This window comes from Melanotaenia boesemani, chromosome 4, assembly GCF_017639745.1.
Source record: "Melanotaenia boesemani isolate fMelBoe1 chromosome 4, fMelBoe1.pri, whole genome shotgun sequence".
Classification (NCBI taxonomy): domain Eukaryota; kingdom Metazoa; phylum Chordata; class Actinopteri; order Atheriniformes; family Melanotaeniidae; genus Melanotaenia; species Melanotaenia boesemani.
In genome coordinates this window covers 3,175,384-3,194,133 of record NC_055685.1, presented here as the reverse complement: position 1 = coordinate 3,194,133, position 18,750 = coordinate 3,175,384, and the positions used below count along the sequence as shown (strand labels likewise).

Genomic DNA, 18,750 nt, shown 5'->3' with positions numbered 1-18,750 from the left:
TAATGGTGGCGCTGCAGGAAAGGTCATATCATTACCAAAACCAATAGGTAATTAATGTTGTCAGTAAATTTGAGAAAATTTTGATGAAAACTTTTCAAGATAAATTAATTATAATTTAAAAGTTTGGACTAATGGTGGCACTAGAGTCATGGTTTCATTATCAAGAAATTATTTATGTATTCAACAAATAAACAGTGCCTGACACAAAAATCTGGTCAACAATTTTCTGTAAATCATTTTGGGAGGCAACTATCCCTGAGGCCAGACTGACCCCAAGAGTGAAATGTGTTAGTAATATTTGAGGAAGGTTACATGCATTTCCTGTTACAGTTCAGTGGTTAACACCAAAATGAACTACTGTAGACACTAAGTGTTATGCTGTTCATTCAAATGAACAAGATCACTATGGTGTGTTATTTGTAAATATTTTAAAAAGTTTTAAGATTTATTTTTCCAGAAAAAAAATACCCTATTTGCCTCTGTGCTGCTTTAGCTTTCCTGCTAATCTTTGATTTAATCTGTGCCTATCAGCTGATAAATAAGTGTGTTCCTTAAAGTTCAATAACAGACACACTGACAGTTACTCTACACACAAATGAAAATCAACTCTTACAGGCTGCTTTTGATGATCCACAGCTTTAAAAGTAAGATAATGAAATGGGGTGGGGCCACTTATGTTCAAACTTCTGCTTATTCATTTTTAGACAAAGTAAATACTGTTAATGACAGAAAATGTTTGAAATTAAATTCCAGAAGAATTCTCTGGTCTATTAACCATATTTAAAACACACTCTTATTTGTAATTTGAAATGTACATTTATAAATACATACATGTGGTCATTTTTGGAAAATTACACTGTGAAGGAGCTCAATTATACTTTAAAAATAAATCTATTAATATAAATCACCACATTTACTACAGTGAACATCTTATGATAATTAAAATGATGTTTGTGAATTACTTTGGATAACTTGCAACAACTAAATTAATTTCTAACAGAGATGTCTTTGAAAAAAAAAAATCAGAAAGTCTTGTCACTCACTACAAATGGGTCCAAAAGGTGGCATGAAAAGCAAAATTGGGGTGTTTCCCTGTTTTTAATCTTTAATCCGTTTCATGCTCAAATATAATTTTGCTCTCTCTCAAACCTCTGCTGTCACTCCCTAAAAGTCCCTTCTTGCTCTCAAATATATCTTCTTCCTTTCAAAACTCTGCTCCTCTTCTCAAGTTCAGTGTTGCAGGTTCAAATCTCCTGCGCTCAAGTTTGGTCTCTTTCCCTCAGACTCAGACACATTCTCTGCGCTCTCAAAACCTTTTTTTCCTCTGTCTTGGGTTGCTGAATGAACTATCAGTCAAATGCCCTCCAGCCAATAGATGCTAGAGAAATGCTGACAAAGCAAATAGTTCTCATCTTCTTTGTTTTATTTGACACAGAGCACTCAAAAAATGGTACTTCACTGGGATCATATATATATATATATACTCATTATATACGCATTATATATCTCCAAATCCAAATTTCCCTGAGGACTCTCCAAAGGGATTAATAAAGTATTTCTATTCTAGTCTCTCTCTCTCTCTCTCTCTCTCTCTCTCTCTCTCTCTCTCTCTCTCTCTCTATATATATATATATATATATATATATATATATATATATATATATATATTAAAACGTTACAAATGTAGCAGAATTGTGTTGAGTAATTGAGATGCATTTTCCTGTCAGCCTTGTTATACTTTGTCAGCTTGTGTAGAACTTGACGTGCACTCACGAAGCCGTCTTAGCTGAGGCAATAGCTGATCTTAGATCTTATAGATCAGAGGATTGGGCCTCTGGTAGCTGATCTTATATATACAACCCGAATCCCAATCACTGACAAATAAGTGTCTACTTTTAAAGTAAATAGGAAAATTATAAAATGGTTATAATAAGCTAACTTTGGTGGCAAAAAAACAAAAACAAAGAAAGAGTTCATTAGACTGGATTTACTGTGTCAAGTAAAACAAGCGCACCCTGCAGAAGGTGGGGCTTATTTGCTCGGTCAGAGCAGAGTTTTGAAAGAGAGCAATATAATATTTGAGCCTGAAAACAAAACATTTTGCTCTCAAATCAAAATAAAACTATTGCGTTCTTGATTAAAAATAGGCAAATACTCCCATTCAAAAATCAAATAAGTGTTAACTGTGGGCTTGTAAGTAATAAATACACACGTATACAGTTAAGTTGTAGTCATAGCGCTGCCATGCACGTACACGTACGGCACGTTTATTAAAACGTGATGACGTCGCGTGTCTTTAGGTTGACGCTGATTAAGTAGAGTTGTTTGGGCCGTGAGAAGAGGAGACAAGTATAGCTGGTAGTGTTGTGAAGGCTACAGTTAATGTTGCCGCTCCTGGGCCGCACAGTTTCGTTGTCATTCGTACATAGAGTCACTTACCCGCTGTCCACCCTCACTGTCAGGGCCCATTTTGATCAGCTCCGTGCTAATAAAACTCAGAGGAATAACTAGTGTTCAACACAGCTCCGTCTTCGGTAGTTCAACCGGCCAAAATACAGGAACCATGCCCGAAAGGAGGCCCTTCGTACGGTTACCAACAGACGTTTTCCCCGTCAACTATGCGTTATGTCTGAAACCAGACCTGATCGACTTCACTTTCGAGGGCAAGTTGGAAGCACTGGTCGAGGTATGTTGTACCAGGGCGCCTGGCTGCATACATGGGTGAGGCTGTCTGTTTCTTTCGGGGATTTTGTTATGTAATCGGACCAGCTAACGTTAACAGTAGCTAGCCAATTTTCTGAGTTCTACTGTTGACAACAAATTGTTAGCCACTACCTCACTAGCTGTCGTTGATGGGAGGCAGTAGCTGATGTTAACGTTAGCTGCAAACTAGCCCAGCTTTCTGACCAGTTCAGTCGAGTAAACAAAAGATATGAATGAAACAATAAAGGCTGCGTATTTCTCTCACTAGCCACACGCTATTTCTATTTAGCTAGCACATGAGTTTCGAAGGCAGCAGCAGACTTGCGCTCTCATGTTAGCTTAGCCAACTGTCTGAAACTGTGATCCTGGACGTGGACATGAGCCTGCTGGCAACGTCTGCGCTTAGTGTGTTCGAGATCAGGGACATATGTCAGTAACCTTAACTATTGCAACGCCAGTGCATTACAATAGAGAAATGTTGGATAATGGAGATTGCTGCTGCGGTCAACAAAGTAGCAGCTAGCTAACACTGACCAGTGTTTGCTAAATCGTGTCGCCCCCTCCCACCCCGTCTTACGCATTTTAAGTTTGTTTAGTTATTCCTCAAATTAAATGTGTTGACAACAAAATATGCATGTTGAGTTAGTTTGGATGGTAGTTGACTATCAGGTAATTCACTGTTAAACAGTTTGTTCTGTGGATTTAAGTAACTCGTGGCATGCTTTAGCTGACGTACTTAGCTGCCACTTGATCCAGTGAAATGAATTAGTTTACTTATTGAACTTATTGAGTTTGTTTAAAAAAATGTTTTGATCTTTTTTTTTATTTATATCAACCTTTTGATAGTTTTTTTTAATGACATACGTTAGGAAAAGTATGACTTAATTATACCAAAACTCTGGTATTTGATGGCCAACGCTGTTGATGCATTTTAAAATGACAACCAAGAAAAAGGACAGACTTATGAATTTAAAAGTTTGCTTGAGGTTATTTTAAATGTTTATTTTCAACCCACCTGAATGGATTCATTCATTCATTCATTCATTCATTCAGTGTGATTTTTTTATGTTACCAAGAGTTTAAATTAGTTTTAACAAATAAACCTGCCTAGTAATATTACTTATTCTTCTTTACTTCTTCTGACTTAAGGCTTCATGTGAAATTTGATCAAGCATTCTCAAACCTTTATCAATGTATGATAGCAACTTCTTAAAACCTTCATTTAAACAAACAAGTAAAATAATAATAATAATAATCTAAAACTATCCTTAAAAACTCTTTTTTTTTTTTCTCAGCCTCTGAAGGACCTATGAGTATGAAATAAAAACATTTGGGAAATGTTTTGACTTTATGTTTAGTAGTATTTGAAATATTTTTAAAAATAGTCTTTAAAAGAAGAATGTTGAATGCATTAAGCTTAAATGGTAAACGCCTGTTAATGCACCTTAAACTCTGAACGGGGGACTCTCTGAGGTATGACATATAGAAAGATCAATAGGTAAATACTTTATTAAGCGTGAGGGAAATTTAATGTGATCTGCTGCTCACCTATATCCACCACATCACACTCACTATCTTGTACAAAAGCACATAAAATACTAAACACACACATTTGATGTGAATGGAATAACCTGCAGCTAATTTATCAGAAAGGACGTGAGCAATGTGACTCTTTGCCGTTTGTCATGTTTCTTTCAGCCTCCAAATATCACAACTGACAGCTGCTTTGAACCAGCAGCTCCACAAACTGCCACAGTTTCATGTGCCAACTGGTTCTTTATCTGTGACCAGGTTTGCTTTCAGCATGTGGAAGTTTATTTCACAGAAATTAATTCCTTCCTCGGTTATCTGACGTCCTGGGCTTAGTTGGGATTTTCCTCCATCACTGCTATTTATTTTGGTGGGACAGGAATCTAATTCAGCTTTGACTCATTTTCATTAAGGGGTGAAGCTTGTTACATACTCTGCAAGAAGTGAGAACTTTGTTCTTGTTCTCAATTCTGCAAGATCCAGAAAAGAGTTCTTATTGGTCCAGACAATTCATACTCCACGAGAAGATACGTCCACGACAAGGCGGGGACAGCTGCAGGGGGGACGTCTGTGTTTTTATGTACAATGAACAGCTGATCGGGTTAGTTCATATTATATCACGAGAGACTTTGCCTGTGGCAGGACAGGGTTGTGCACATGGCGGTGTCCGTGTCTTTAAATCCCACGTGTTGTATACATTTATGTACTTTCTGACCACCTCGGTCAGCTGTTCATTAAAACTATACGTTCAGTCTCGCATCAGCAGAAGTGCGGGAGCCACATCTTTCCAATTAGTTCTTTTCCTTGTTAACCACACCCACCTTAAATGTCCAACCAATCACACAATACTTGTGAGCACTCCACGAGAAGAAAGTTCTGCTTGCCCGATGTGTCGTTCACGTCTGCGAGAGCAAAATGACGTCATTTTGTTCTTGTGGCCTCGAGAACAAGAAAAAAGTTCTCACTTCTCGTGGAGCATGTTATCTTTTAGGAAAACTCACTCTTTCATGAAGTGGAAATTGAAATTATAGGACAGAAGAGGTTTTCAGAGTATGAGCGGAGTTGTTTTGTGTCCATGTTTACAGGTTACACAAGCTACAAATCAGATTGTGATGAACTGCGCTGACATCGACATCATCACAGCTTCCTTTGCACCAGAGGGAGGAGACGGTAAGGATCAAACTTTCTTCGTTCATGCCATTCTCATGACTGAAGGTGTATTTGTAGCTACCTCATTTGATTTCATCTCTGTTTCAGCTGCTAGAAAGTCCGTAGTGTTGTAATTTCCAAATTAAACAGCTCAGCCATCAGTTCTTCATTCTGTTTGCCTTTTCAGAAATTAATGCCACGGGATTCAACTATCAAAATGAGGATGAGAAAGTTACCCTGTCATTTCCTAGTGCTTTACAGAAAGGTAAAAAGAGACTTCAGTTGGCTCTACTTTTAAAACTCTTTTTTTACCATTATGGTTGCACCAGCAGCTCAACACTCACTGTACACGCTTCCACAGGCTCTGGCATGTTGAAGATCGACTTTGTCGGGGAGTTGAATGACAAAATGAAAGGATTCTATAGAAGTAAATATACAACTTCAGCTGGAGAGATCCGGTATGCTGCTGTCACACAGTTTGAGGTGAGTATATGGCCTCAGGAAAATGGGATCTTTTCTCTTGGGAAAGTGGAGCGTTGCTTAACTCTCTTGTTGCCTGTGTTGCAACATAGAGAGGCATGATAGTCTTGTGACTTGTTTTTGTTATTTGTAATCCACCTTAAAAGTCCGGTGGCATGAATTTACATGTTTCTAGTTTATTTGCAGTTAATCAAGTATTTTCACCTTAAACATCACTGGGTGCTTTAAAAAAGAAGGGTAAACACATGCTTGCAAGATTTTATAGCACGTCACAATTCCTACGCTTTCTTGTATGGTCAAATTCTCCAGCGCACCACATCTATAGCGCACTCGTTATCCATCGCAACCATTACAACAGAAGAAGTTTTCTCAGTGAACAGTTGACCATTGCGGGGTGGGACTCTGCAGCTATGTAGCATGTTCAGTCAGGAATAGATGAAGTCAGAGGCTAGAAAAACCTTAAAGATGTTGGCTGGGGAACAGCAGCTAACTGCCGGGACTGAGTCCATAGCAGGCACTAACCCTCTGACTAGACAGGGCAGAGTGAATGACTGACAGTCGATTCTCAGATACTAAAATTTAGCATCTAGTTAGATATTAATTAGCACGAGTATCAATACTTAAATGCCACTTTGCTGTCTGCTGGTTCACAGAAAGGATCAGCCGCCTCTACCCATTTTCTACAGGCACTGCAGGGGGCAGCCACGCCCCCACAGCGGCTGCGCTGGGACCCATGGTTTACAGTATAGCCACATTTCGGGAATTTTCAGACCTCTCTAGCGACTCTTTAAAAAACAAAAAAATTAACAAAAAACGGGACTTGCGACAAATCTAGTGACTTTTTCTGGTGTTATTGGAGACTTTTGGAGTCTGACGTGAAGTCACCATCGTTTGATCTTCTCATTGAGCAGCGGGTGCTGCCACAGGCTCCGCCCCCATCCAAATGCACTCGCAAGAGGCTCGGTCCTCGCTAAACAGCAGTCCCAGCTCCCAGCTGCAGTCAGAGCACGAGATGATCACCTCTGCTCCACGACAGACTCCAAATGAATCGCACAAAGCTGCAGCTCAATGAGCCCGTCCAGGTTTACTGTCATATATTAATGCCTGTTAATGTAGACCACAACATTTAGAGTTAATCTTTTAAATTTTTTTAATTATTTGATCTAGTTTAAAAAACAAAAGCAAACTAGATCATCTTAACAAGTTTGTTCTATTGTGTACTCGAGCTGTTCTCCAGTGTTGTGAGGAAAAGGACATTTATCTTTAATAAGTACACTAACTAGTGGTTAATGTTTTTCTAGTTTTGTATCTTTTGAACTACAGTGAGCAAACTGTCTGAGAAGACTGTGAAAGAGCTAAAAGAGCTTTAAAATAGTTTATTTCATAATGTTAATGTCTTAAATCTTTTTATTATATTGTTTATTGCTGTTACTTTTGTGGGGTTCTGACTTTGATTTACCATACCCCCTATGGTATTGAGAATTGTATTCAGAGCCATCCTAAGTATCAGTATAATGTTTGAAGTCTTTGTATTGTGACAAACCTAGATCACCTGTTGTTTTTTTCCAACAACTGAAAGCTAGGCAGACGCTACACTAACGTCTGGTCAGGTAACGCTACAGGTTTCTTCTGAGCTATAATCAGCATCTCTGTGCAGATAGAATATATAATCAAAATTAGGTTATATGAATTTAGAAAACGATATGTTGATCATATTTCTTACACATGATAGACTATGTTATAAACACCACAGCGTTTTAGATCTTTAACAGCAGGAGTGCAAAGAACATAAAACACATTGTGGCCAGTTTGGCTTTAAATTGTTTAAAAAAATAAACTTTTGTTAAAAGTTTGAGATCCTTTTTTTTAATGTCTCTCTTTTGTACTGAAAATATTTGAACCATGACTCCAAAGCCAAGTTGAAACACCAAAATCATTACCACCAGGTGGAAACTGGACAGAGCGGCTGACACAAGCAGCTGTGATGCGTTCACTGTCTCGTCTTGGAGGCATTTTCAGCACCCGGCTCAGGTTTGCACAAAAACATGGAGGAGCTGTGTGGCAAAGTAAAAGGACAGCCGGAGGGTGAAGTTTAGTCAAGTTGACTGATACTGTCAGAGTGACACATTTGGCCAGCTGCAGCATGATCCGGGCATGTTGATGGTTTCTAGGAGAGATTCAGTGCAGAACGGGCGCTGTTTTTATCTGTGATAAACCACTTACACTGCCACAGTGATGCTGAAACAGGCTTAAGTTACTTCTCTGTGTTTTCAATATTTTCATGTTTCTTCTTAATTATTTGTTTCGTTTCCTTTTTTCCTACAGTGGCTTTGAATGATTGAGACAAAGTGCTATCTGAAAATTTAAAATGTATTTTGATGCTGGATTTGAGCTGCAGTGCTTAACTTGTGTCCTTCTCCCGTCTGCACCCTGCAGGCCACAGATGCTCGCAGAGCTTTTCCCTGTTGGGATGAGCCAGCTATCAAAGCCACCTTTGACATCACCCTGATAGTTCCTAAGGACCGAGTAGCCTTGTCAAATATGGTATGTGTCATATGTTTACTCCTCATTCACCCATGCTGCCTGAGCGATGTGTGGCCTCCTTTCTGTTCCCTCTTTTTCTTTCACTAGCTTACATAACAGAGGGCAGACAGTCACTGGATATTCTACCTCTGGCTAACATTATGTTCAACCTCATGAGAAATGTAACAGCTATGCATGTACAGTGAGGCTGGTCATTGTACAGCTTTGGTAGATAAACTGAATCAGACACCGAACGGCGGATTTATACTCGTGCGGTCGGCTGCGTGCGGTCGGCTGCGTGCGTTCGGCTGCGGTGTAGCTGACGCTGGTGAGTTTGCTCTCGCACTCGAGCGTGGGGGGAACGCGTCGTTTTGGTGTTGTGTTGCAGTTTCTCCTCCTAACCAGCAGGGGTGGTATCGGCAGGTAAACTCACCAGGTCGGAGTTCTTTTCATGGCTCACTTCAGTTCGGTCGGTATTTTCTGTTTAAAGACAACGTTGGTTCAGTCTTTATTAGATTGTTGAAGAAAATGAAGAAATAATTCGATCAGCCTCTCGTCAACTTGATCCATTGGATGTTGTTTTTAAAAATGGTGGTTACTACACAAATTCAGCAAGAAGATCCAGAAATCAAGAAACTTTAATCTCAAACTAACCAATCATGAGTGAGTACTTCCGCATATCTGTCTGCGTAGCAGGGGTGCACGTCAGGTCTGGAAGAGGTCCGGGTCGGGCCTCCGCAGAGCTATGCAGCGCCTACAGGGGTGACGCAGACGTGCGGGTATAAATCCAGCTTAAGCTGTCTGAGATTATTCTGCTTCCTCTGAATGACATGAGTGCAGTCATTTGTATTTTTTATTTTTTTATTTTATTTTTTAGAGCAACATATTTTCTGTATATAAAACCAAATTTTTCTAAAAGTTGTACACTTATTTCTTTAGCCGTCTGAATGAGTTGATAAATGATTTTGATGGACATGATTTATATTAAGACCTTCTTTGTTTCAGTAGCTGCTGCAGTTTTTTTTCTTAGCAAATGTTTTCTGGTTTTTGATCAAAGTTTACGTGCACTATTTTTAACAGCATTATAGTAAAAAATAATACTTTATTCCTGGACAACTCCATTCCAGCTGATGGTGGTATTGAGCAACAGCTTTGATTGTTTGCAGCGATTATCAGGAAGACGAAGACTTCCTAAGTTATGGGTGAACATTCAGTCTATGACCTTACAAGCAACTTTCACCAACATCTTTCTTGCAGCTGCTGAAGAGAATTTGGATTTCTCGTCTTTTAATGTTTTCCAGCGGTCTTATTCACCCTCATTGTCGTCTCCGGATGGTTAAAGCCAAACTGATCTGCATCGTGTGTGTAGCAGCATGTAAAACTGTAGAATTGCATTAAGTAAGCTGTATTTTTATGACACTGCACAATCTTTTTCCCATCCAGAATGTCATTGATCGAAAGCCATACCCAGAGGATGAAAACCTTGTGGAAGTAAAATTTGCCACCACTCCCATCATGTCCACGTACCTCGTAGCTTTTGTCATTGGTGAATATGACTATGTGGAGAGCCAGTCGTCAGATGGTGTAACGGTACGAGTCTATACACCCGTTGGGAAGGCGGAACAAGGGAAATTTGCCTTGGAGGTATGTATCTGGTGCAGAGTGTTAAACACACCAACCACAGCAGTGCATTGATTATATGCTTTACAACTATAGCTTGATGGGAGGATAAACAGACGGAAAGCTTTTATACTAACTATCATTTGTACAGCTGACTGTTTTTGGTTTTATGTTAATGCAGGTTGCAACTAAGACCTTACCTTTCTACAAAGACTACTTCGATGTTCCTTATCCATTGCCTAAAATTGATCTCATAGCTATTGCTGATTTTGCTGCTGGTAGGTTACTCGAAATTCCACAGAAGTTGAAAAACCAAAATGTGAGAAAATATTTGGAGTGAAACACCTTCTTCCACCCTCTCAGGTGCCATGGAAAACTGGGGCCTTGTTACCTACAGGTAAGGTGATTTTATTCTGGTATAAGTCATAACATCCACAATTTTTCTTGACAAATTTAGGGTAAAAAGGATTAGAAACGGATGCATAGACTGCTTTACAACATATGCTTGGTATAAAATGCAAACTTGTACAGTGATAAGAGAGCTCCTTTTATACTGCAAGAATTCAAACATAACAAAATACATAAAAAGCCATGTTGTCCAAAGAGGCAGCAAGAACGACGTTCATTCATACCACTTTCTGACGTCTGTATCATCCTATAAACATGGAAATATTGAATGTTTTGTTAAAAGAATTCAAATTAGAAGAGGATATTATACCTCTGAAATGACTAGCATATGATTCAGATTCCTTACTTAATAAACTAGATCCAAGATTTAAATATTGGAAATCTTAAGGGATGTCAGGTAATGAAAGGATCGACCATGTTAAGTTTGGATTTACTCAAAGAGAAATATCTTCTTGAAAAACAAGATTTTTACAGATACCTGCAAGTTCAGCATTAAATTCATAAAAAACATAAGAGGTAGCCGAGTCCAGGATGCGCTTATCACAGTTATTTATAAAAGCATGTAACTCAGGGGCAATGGTTAGAATAATTTCAGGTATACTGGGGATTGTCAAATCTGAAAACACTCATCTACATGTAATAGGAGAAAGTGGGAGCAGGAAGGAGAAATGAATATAACTGCACAGGAATGATGTGGTCATACCCTTGGAAATGCTAGTTATTCTCCCTATAAGTTTATTTTTGTTGTTTTTCTGTTTTTCATATTATTTTTTGTTTGTAAAATGTTTTTGTCTAATTGGATTTATTAGTTAATTTAAGCAGGTACATTAGCATTTATGTAAAGAAATGAAATATGTTGACTATAAATGATGCTAAATGATATTTTTTGTTTATTTAATGGTTTTTTTGTGCATCTTAATGTCGCTGAGATGTTAGTTGCTCCACTTGTAAGTTTTCAACATTTGGTTGATTAATTAGTGAAGGAGCCTCCTGTCACATTTTCAGCACCAGCAGCTGATGTGGTCGATGGAGGGGTGACGGAGGGGGAGGTTTTGACTCTAATGCTGTGTTTTCCAGGGAGACCGCGCTGCTTATCGACCCAAAGAATTCCTGCTCATCATCCAGGCAGTGGGTGGCGCTGGTGGTCGGACATGAACTCGCCCACCAGTGGTTTGGAAACTTGGTCACCATGGTAATCCAACAATAACACTGACCAGTTACACGCAGAAGAAAAGCTGTGAAAAGATGGAGATGATGAAAGAATAAAGAGGAGATACTAAATTTAGCTGCAGATGCCTTACCATGCCCAGATGTTTGTCTCAAAGGATGCAAATCCATTTATGTAGGTGGTCTGTAAGTGAGACCAGGATGCATCCCTGTACACACTGCTCATTGTGGCCCTGATCACAGCCTTTAGTCTGTCTGATAAGATCCTGATCTGTTCTTTAAGGACCAGAAATGAGCTTTTTTTCTAATTCCATGAGTAACCAGGGCCTTAGATTGTTAATGGAAGGTCAGGTCTTTTGTTTGCACAGACACAATCTTTTTGAGTAAATAAATTTCTAATAGATGTTGGTAACAAGTTATTAGAACTGGAGCAGCGGAGTCTTGTGTTGTGAGTGTTCATACAAGGCATTGTTTTCTGTTCATTCCAGGTCTTTCTGAATCTCGCTGCCCTTTGGCTCTTAAACAACTTTTCTGTTAATTATTTTCACTCTGTCGGAAGTCTTGCGAGGAGCATCTGGTTATGACTGGTTTATGGTGAAATAATGTTCTTTCCATTTCCAGCAGAGCTCACTCTAACATTTAGAAATCCTTCTGTAACCACCATCATCAGTTTGTAACAGTAAGGTTGCGAGAAGATCTTGAGGGAGCTCTTTGCTTTTTCCCATCATTAGATATTTCTTGTGTGATCCTTTGGTAATGAGAGTCCTTCTTTTAGGCCGTCAGCTTTCTAAACACTGATAGATTTCAGCTGCTGTCTTGGCTTTCCAAACCTTTTTGCACCTCCCCGATGTGTTATTTCATTTCATTTCACATGTGTTCATTTATGAATGAATTTATTTTGGTTTCTTTGAATGTCCGGATTAAGGCTGACACACTTTACAGGATTCTTCAAATCTTCACAGATTTATAGACCACACACTTGATGATAGAAAAAAGATTTCTCTCTTCTGATCTTATAGTGTGTGTGTCACACACTAGTGTACAGGAAGCAGCAGTGATGGTTGTTTTCGGTTTCTTACTTTCCGAACACGAACACAAAAAAGAAAAACAACTATGGAAAAAGTTTCTCCAAACTACCAGTGATGGGAATAACAGCGATACTACTAACAAAGTTCCTTTTTCAGTAACAAGTAATCTAATTGATCTCGTCCATCATTACAACGGCGTTACCGTTAATGCCAGAAAATGCGCTGCGTTACTATAAATGCTGTTTTTTCATCAGACTACTTAGCTCTCTAGCCGAGGGGCATGTTTTTCTTTGTTTATACTTGAAGCTGTATATATGTCACACCCGTCTATACGTTGCAGGACCAACCAAACTATGAAAAACAAAAAAAAGTGTGACTTATAGTCCTGAAAATATGGTACTGAGGAAAATGTTGACGTGTTCAGTACTTATGTTACCCACTGTAGATTTAAAAAAGAAGAAATGCACCAAAAACTGTATGGAGTTTTTAATGAGCAACTTAATGCCGTGAACATATTTGCTGTCATTTTGGTTCCATTACTCAGCCAGTGTTCATGTTAGGTTGAGCATATTCACTAGATTTGGAGTTACTTGGTGGATGGTGTGTAATCTCACTGCGTGTGTGTGTTTGTGTGCAGGAGTGGTGGACTCATCTGTGGCTTAATGAGGGATTTGCATCCTGGATTGAGTATTTATGTGTGGACCACTGCTTCCCAGAGTACGACATCTGGACCCAGTTCGTCTCAGCAGACTACACTCGCGCCCTTGACTTGGATGCGCTGGACAGCAGCCACCCCATAGAGGTGAGCTGTGCAGCAGGCTCGCTTTGTAAAGCGCACATTCTCTTCCTCAAGTTTGTCATTTGTAAGATGATTGTTGTAAAACAAGCAAGCTGCTGGGTGTTTCTGTGTATGTAATGTGGAGTTTTCATCATCATAACACCTTATTTTGACTTGATGTGACGTGCTTCAGGTGAATGTGGGCCATCCTTCAGAGGTAGATGAAATCTTTGACGCCATCTCTTACAGCAAAGGAGCATCAGTGATCCGCATGTTGCACAACTACATAGGAGACGAGGTTTGTTATCCAACTCACAGCCTGGCATTGCTATTTATTATTACCTTTAGTCCATTAAAGTAGATCTCATTCTGTGTTTTTGCAGGATTTTAGGAAAGGAATGAATGCCTATCTCTTAAAGTTCCAACATAAAAATGCATCAACAGGTAAGATCATTTTCCCTGATGAAGAAGCTGAGCAGATGGATTTCCTGGATTCTTACTCCTCTGACTCCTGGCTGTTTCCGCAGAGGATCTGTGGGACTGTTTGGAACAGGCCAGTGGGAAACCTATCGCTGCTGTGATGAATTCATGGACCAAGCAAATGGGCTTCCCGATAATAGTAGTCGACCAGGAACAGGTGAGCTTCACTGGACACGAGCTGTCTTACGGTGTTCTTTTGTTTACATGGTATTGCACTGTATGGTACTGGATATGGTGGAATATGCTCACATGAGGTTGTAATCTATTTTCTCTACTAATCCAAGAGTTTTTCGCAGTGTCAAACCCATGTAGGTCTCTTAACTTTACATACTAGGTATTTAAAAGGTAGTAATCGTTAAGTAACTATATAAGTTATTTGTATGGAGGACCAAAACTACCAATATCAAAAATATATACAGAAATTTTTCAGGGCTGCTCGTTGGTGTGGTGGTTAGCACTGCAGCCTTACAGCAAGAAGGTCGCTTGGGGGGCGGTGGCCTTTCTGTGTGGAGTTTGCATGTTCTTCCTGTGTATGCGTGGGTTCTCTGGCTTCTCCCACCGTCCAAAGACATGTTAGGTGAATCGGTCACTCTAAATTCTCCCTTGGAGTGAGTGTGTGCTTGAATGATTGTCTGTCTCTATTTGTGTTGGCCCTGTGATGGACTGGTTACCTGTCCAGGGTGTACCTGACTGACTAAGCGGTACAGAGAAAGAATGAAGGAATTAATGTAATTTTCAATTTAGATGTTTTTATTTTTTTGGTGCTTTTTAAAATGTCTTTTCTTCTTAATTGTTATGCCTGTATTTATTTCTGTATTGTTTTCAATTTACATTTTTTATCCCTAAAAGTATTTCTTTAGTTTATGTTTATCCAACATTTTTTTTTTAATTTGAAACTTTTTTTATTCAGTCATATTTATGCCCACATTATTTCCAATCATGTGTTTTTTTTCCCTCTATTTATTTCTATAAGCATATTTCTTTCTTCTTTTTCTAAATTTCTGTGTGCATGTCACAGGTCACAGGCTGTTAGTGCAGGGAGGACTATGTAGCCGAGCCGGCATGGCTCGGCATGGCTCTGCCGCTTGTGGCTATGAGAGGGAGGGAGATTTTTATATAGTTTTGTATAATTTATTGCCATGTCAATTTGTTTAATAAATCTATAATTTTCCTTAAAATGCATATTTTGGAGCTGAGGAATTAAAAAAAATCTAAAATGTATTAAAAATAAGTGAAACATAAGATTTCAGAAGTCAGATCCCGATCTCCTCACATGTATTGTGAATAAAACAAAAACATTAAATGAGTTATTTTCCAAGTGTCTAGAAAAACTGAAAAAGCTTCCTCTGTCTTTTGTGAAGCCTCACAAATGAGGAGGAGTGTTGTCAGGAAACAAGAGAAGCCGCCATCAAACGCACCCCGAGTGTTAGAGCCCCAGCTGGAGGCTATTCTGAAGATCTGTGGAAAAATATCAGTCCAGGCTCCAGGCTGAGGCTTATTAAACATAAAAATTTTTTAAAAAAGGATGTTTATGGTGCCAAGCTCAGCTGATTGAGCAGCCGGCTCATATCCAGAGATTACAGCTCATCCGTGCAGTTGCTGCAGGTTCGAATCCTGACCTGGACCCTGTGCTGCAGGTCACCCCCGTCTCTGACCCCCTTTCCTGTCTAACAACCGGGTCCTAAAGGCCTTGAGAAACAAAAAAATATAGAACTTTAAGAAAAAGATTTTTGTTGAACTGTTGACATTTTATAGATCCACCACATGATTAGACACATTTCCCCTGGAAAACATGAGCTTACAGAGTAAAACAGAATTCTATCCCCACTTTTTTATTGGTTTTATCTCAGCCATGGTTCCAAGCGAGCCAAGCCAATACATTACAGCAGAGCCTTGACTGGTCCATGTCATCGCCTGTGGACGTAAACATTTACTCTACAGTTACCAGCAGACTTGCTTGTTCCATGAAGCCATTTAAAAGTCCGGTGAAAGATTTACAACATGAATTATGGGTGCTTGAGAGTACGGATCACAGACTGTGAGGAAGACTAATGGATACATGAAAATGTTTATAGGACTTTGGTTTTTCTCCCTCTTATGGAACTCAGCTGAGCTCTGCAGTTTGTTCTGGTCCCTGCCAGCAGATCTTCAAACTTCTTTGAACTAAAATGGGAAGATAGCCATCCTGTACACCTAACCATAAATCACGGAGGCGCAGGGGGGTACTTATAACTAATCTGTTTTGCTTTTGAACTACCCTGTGATGGAAATGCCCCAAAAACCATCAGCAGAAATGACAATGACTTGGTAGATGTGTCTGCTAGCTGATTGTCCTTTTCTACTCTGTTGATAATCACACACCTCGTGACTCTGCCATTTACAGCAAGGTGATGACCGCATCCTTAAGATATCCCAGAGGAAGTTCTGCGCCAGTGGACCTCATAATGGTGAGTGTTTATAACATACACTTGTCAGGCTAAAGATTTATATATATATATATATATATATATATATATATATATATATATATATATATATATATATATATATATATATATATATATATTTATATTAAAAAAATGGAGCGCATTTACAAAGATCACATCATTTTTCTGTGGTACAGGTGAAGATTGCCCGAGTTGGATGGTCCCCATTAGCATTTGTACTAGCGAGGACCCCAAATGCACCAAGCTCAAGGTTCTGCTGGACAGACCAGAGACCACCATCACTCTGAGTGGTATTGGCACAGACCAGTGGATCAAGGTAAGCCCATGGTGCTCTTCTCAGCAGCAGCTAATGCTTCAGTTTGCTTGAAATATGTCAGTACTTCATCCAAAACAGTGATATCTGCTTGGGTTTTAGTTCCCAGTCAATGGTATGAGCAAACGCTGCTTCTGTTCACTAGAATGTGTTCCAGGGTTAAATCCCAGTTTGGCCCCAAAGCACCAGACAAAGGTCTGACATACAGAGTAAACAAAACCCTTTTAAGATTGTTTCCTCTGATGAATGATTTGTATCTGATGGTGGAAATATTAGCTCACATTTCTATACTCAATGGATCTCTTAAGTTGTTCTCCATGAGTAGCTCTGGTGCTCCTAACATGGAAGTTTCATAGCACTCTGTAAGTCTATAGTACTTCAGTCTGTAGTAAATTAAACACAATATAATCATGTTTTGTTTGGTGGTTTTTGTTTTATGCATGGATGACACTATAGAGAAGCCAAACTGCTGTTTATTTCAAAGGGAGAAAGCTTAGTGACAGTACCTTTTGGGTTAAAAAGCTTTTTTAATTAATGTATTTAGTGAAGTAGGTTCTGTTTGACATGATAATGATCAGTCAGTGTATTGCTGGCAGTAAACAATGTTCAGCTTGCTCTCAGTTTGGAGTAGCAGGGTGGGGCTGATGCTAAGCTAATTGCTGCTGCAAGGGAGCAAAGTTATGCCATATAAAACAAGTGGTTGAATCTAAAGCTTTATTGTTATGTTTTTTTTTTTTAACACTGGCACGATTTGCTTTTGACACGTTGTCTCAATATTACATCCATGTTGCTGCTCACTGGGTCAGGATCAGTGGATGCTAGGCTGTCCTGCTGCTCCTCAGCTGTGTCAGACTTGATTAGTGTTTACAGACCCAACGTAAGTGGATCACAGCTCATAAAGAACTGCCACTTCCCTCCATCCTTGTTATGATGATGACAGACTTAAAAAAGAAAAAAAAAAAAGTAAATGGTAAATGGACTTGTACTTATATAGCGCTTTTCCAGTCGGGTTTGACCACTCAAAGCGCTTTACACTACTATCACATTCACCCATTCACACACACATTCACACCTTGCCCAAGGACACTTCGGCATGTAGTCAATGGAAGCCTGGAATCGATCCGCCTACCTTCCGGTTGAAAGACGACTGCTCTTCCTCCTGAGCTACTACTGAGTACTCCTGAAATTTGGCTATTTTTTTTACTTTGTCATCCCCTCATCCAGTATCACCTTCATCCTGTCTCTTTTCTGAGATCTTTCCAGCAAGGACAAGTCACTCTGATGACTCCTGTCTTACTCTTGTCCCTTTCTCTCTTCCTTTTTTTCTCTTCCTCTGTTAATGTCCTCTTGGGTTTCTTTGCTGAATTCAAAATGGCTGATGTGTTGATATCCATTTGCTGGGGTGTGATGTGGTGCTGTGAAGCAAAACATGGCTGACATGGGATGCTTTGACCTGGAACCTAAAGGGAATGTGTATAATGAAAGTCGATGTGAGCATTTAAATGGTCTCGGTCTGTTCCAGTAGAATCCACCATCATAGCGAAGGTTGCTGACCTGCAGAAAACCATCACTGACTCCCTCCACAAGGAGGAAAAGCCTCAACAGGTGATTGCAGAAGAAGCTGGACGCTCTCAGAGTGCTGCATCAAAACATCAATAAAAAGCTGAGTGGAAGGAAAAGTGTGGAAGAAAAAGGTGGAACAACCAGCAGGGATGAAGCAGCTGGAGAGGATGGCCAGGAAAAGGGAAGCTTCACAAGGAGAGGACTGAGGCTGGAGTTCCAGCTTCCAGAGCCACCACACAGACTGATCCTGGACCTGGACTTCACAAGTCGTTTTCCTCTGGTGCAGCTGCTCCTGAACACAACACGTCAGCAGTGTCTTATCTGGACTAAAGAAACCATGACCTGGTCTGCTGAGCAGTGGTCCAAAGGGCTCTTTTCTGATGAGCAAATTTGGCATCTCGTGTGCAAATCCAGGTCCTGGAGTCTGGAGGAAGACCGCAGAGGCAACAATCCAAGACTCTTAAAGTGAAGTTTCCAGTTGGTGGTGATGTGGGAGCCATGTCATCTGGTGTTGGTCCACTGGCTTTTATTAAGTGAAGGATGAGACATGAGACAGAGCGA

At 39.6% G+C, this 18,750-nt stretch overlaps 1 protein-coding gene across 1 annotated transcript in view; it reads left to right on the top strand.

The window, feature by feature from the left end:
* Window positions 1-2,321: 2,321 nt before the first annotated feature.
* The window catches only part of npepps (aminopeptidase puromycin sensitive), a 34,786-nt gene continuing 18,357 nt past the window's right edge, over window positions 2,322-18,750 (top strand). Inside the window, exons 1-15 of the mRNA XM_041983367.1 lie at window positions 2,322-2,686; window positions 5,319-5,403; window positions 5,570-5,647; window positions 5,744-5,865; window positions 8,299-8,406; window positions 9,829-10,029; window positions 10,187-10,283; window positions 10,369-10,402; window positions 11,491-11,605; window positions 13,246-13,410; window positions 13,580-13,684; window positions 13,770-13,830; window positions 13,914-14,023; window positions 16,250-16,313; window positions 16,490-16,629. Of these exons, the coding sequence (XP_041839301.1) occupies window positions 2,564-2,686; window positions 5,319-5,403; window positions 5,570-5,647; window positions 5,744-5,865; window positions 8,299-8,406; window positions 9,829-10,029; window positions 10,187-10,283; window positions 10,369-10,402; window positions 11,491-11,605; window positions 13,246-13,410; window positions 13,580-13,684; window positions 13,770-13,830; window positions 13,914-14,023; window positions 16,250-16,313; window positions 16,490-16,629 (1,608 nt within the window). The 5' untranslated portion in view covers window positions 2,322-2,563. The remainder of the gene's footprint in view (window positions 2,687-5,318; window positions 5,404-5,569; window positions 5,648-5,743; window positions 5,866-8,298; window positions 8,407-9,828; window positions 10,030-10,186; window positions 10,284-10,368; window positions 10,403-11,490; window positions 11,606-13,245; window positions 13,411-13,579; window positions 13,685-13,769; window positions 13,831-13,913; window positions 14,024-16,249; window positions 16,314-16,489; window positions 16,630-18,750) is intronic.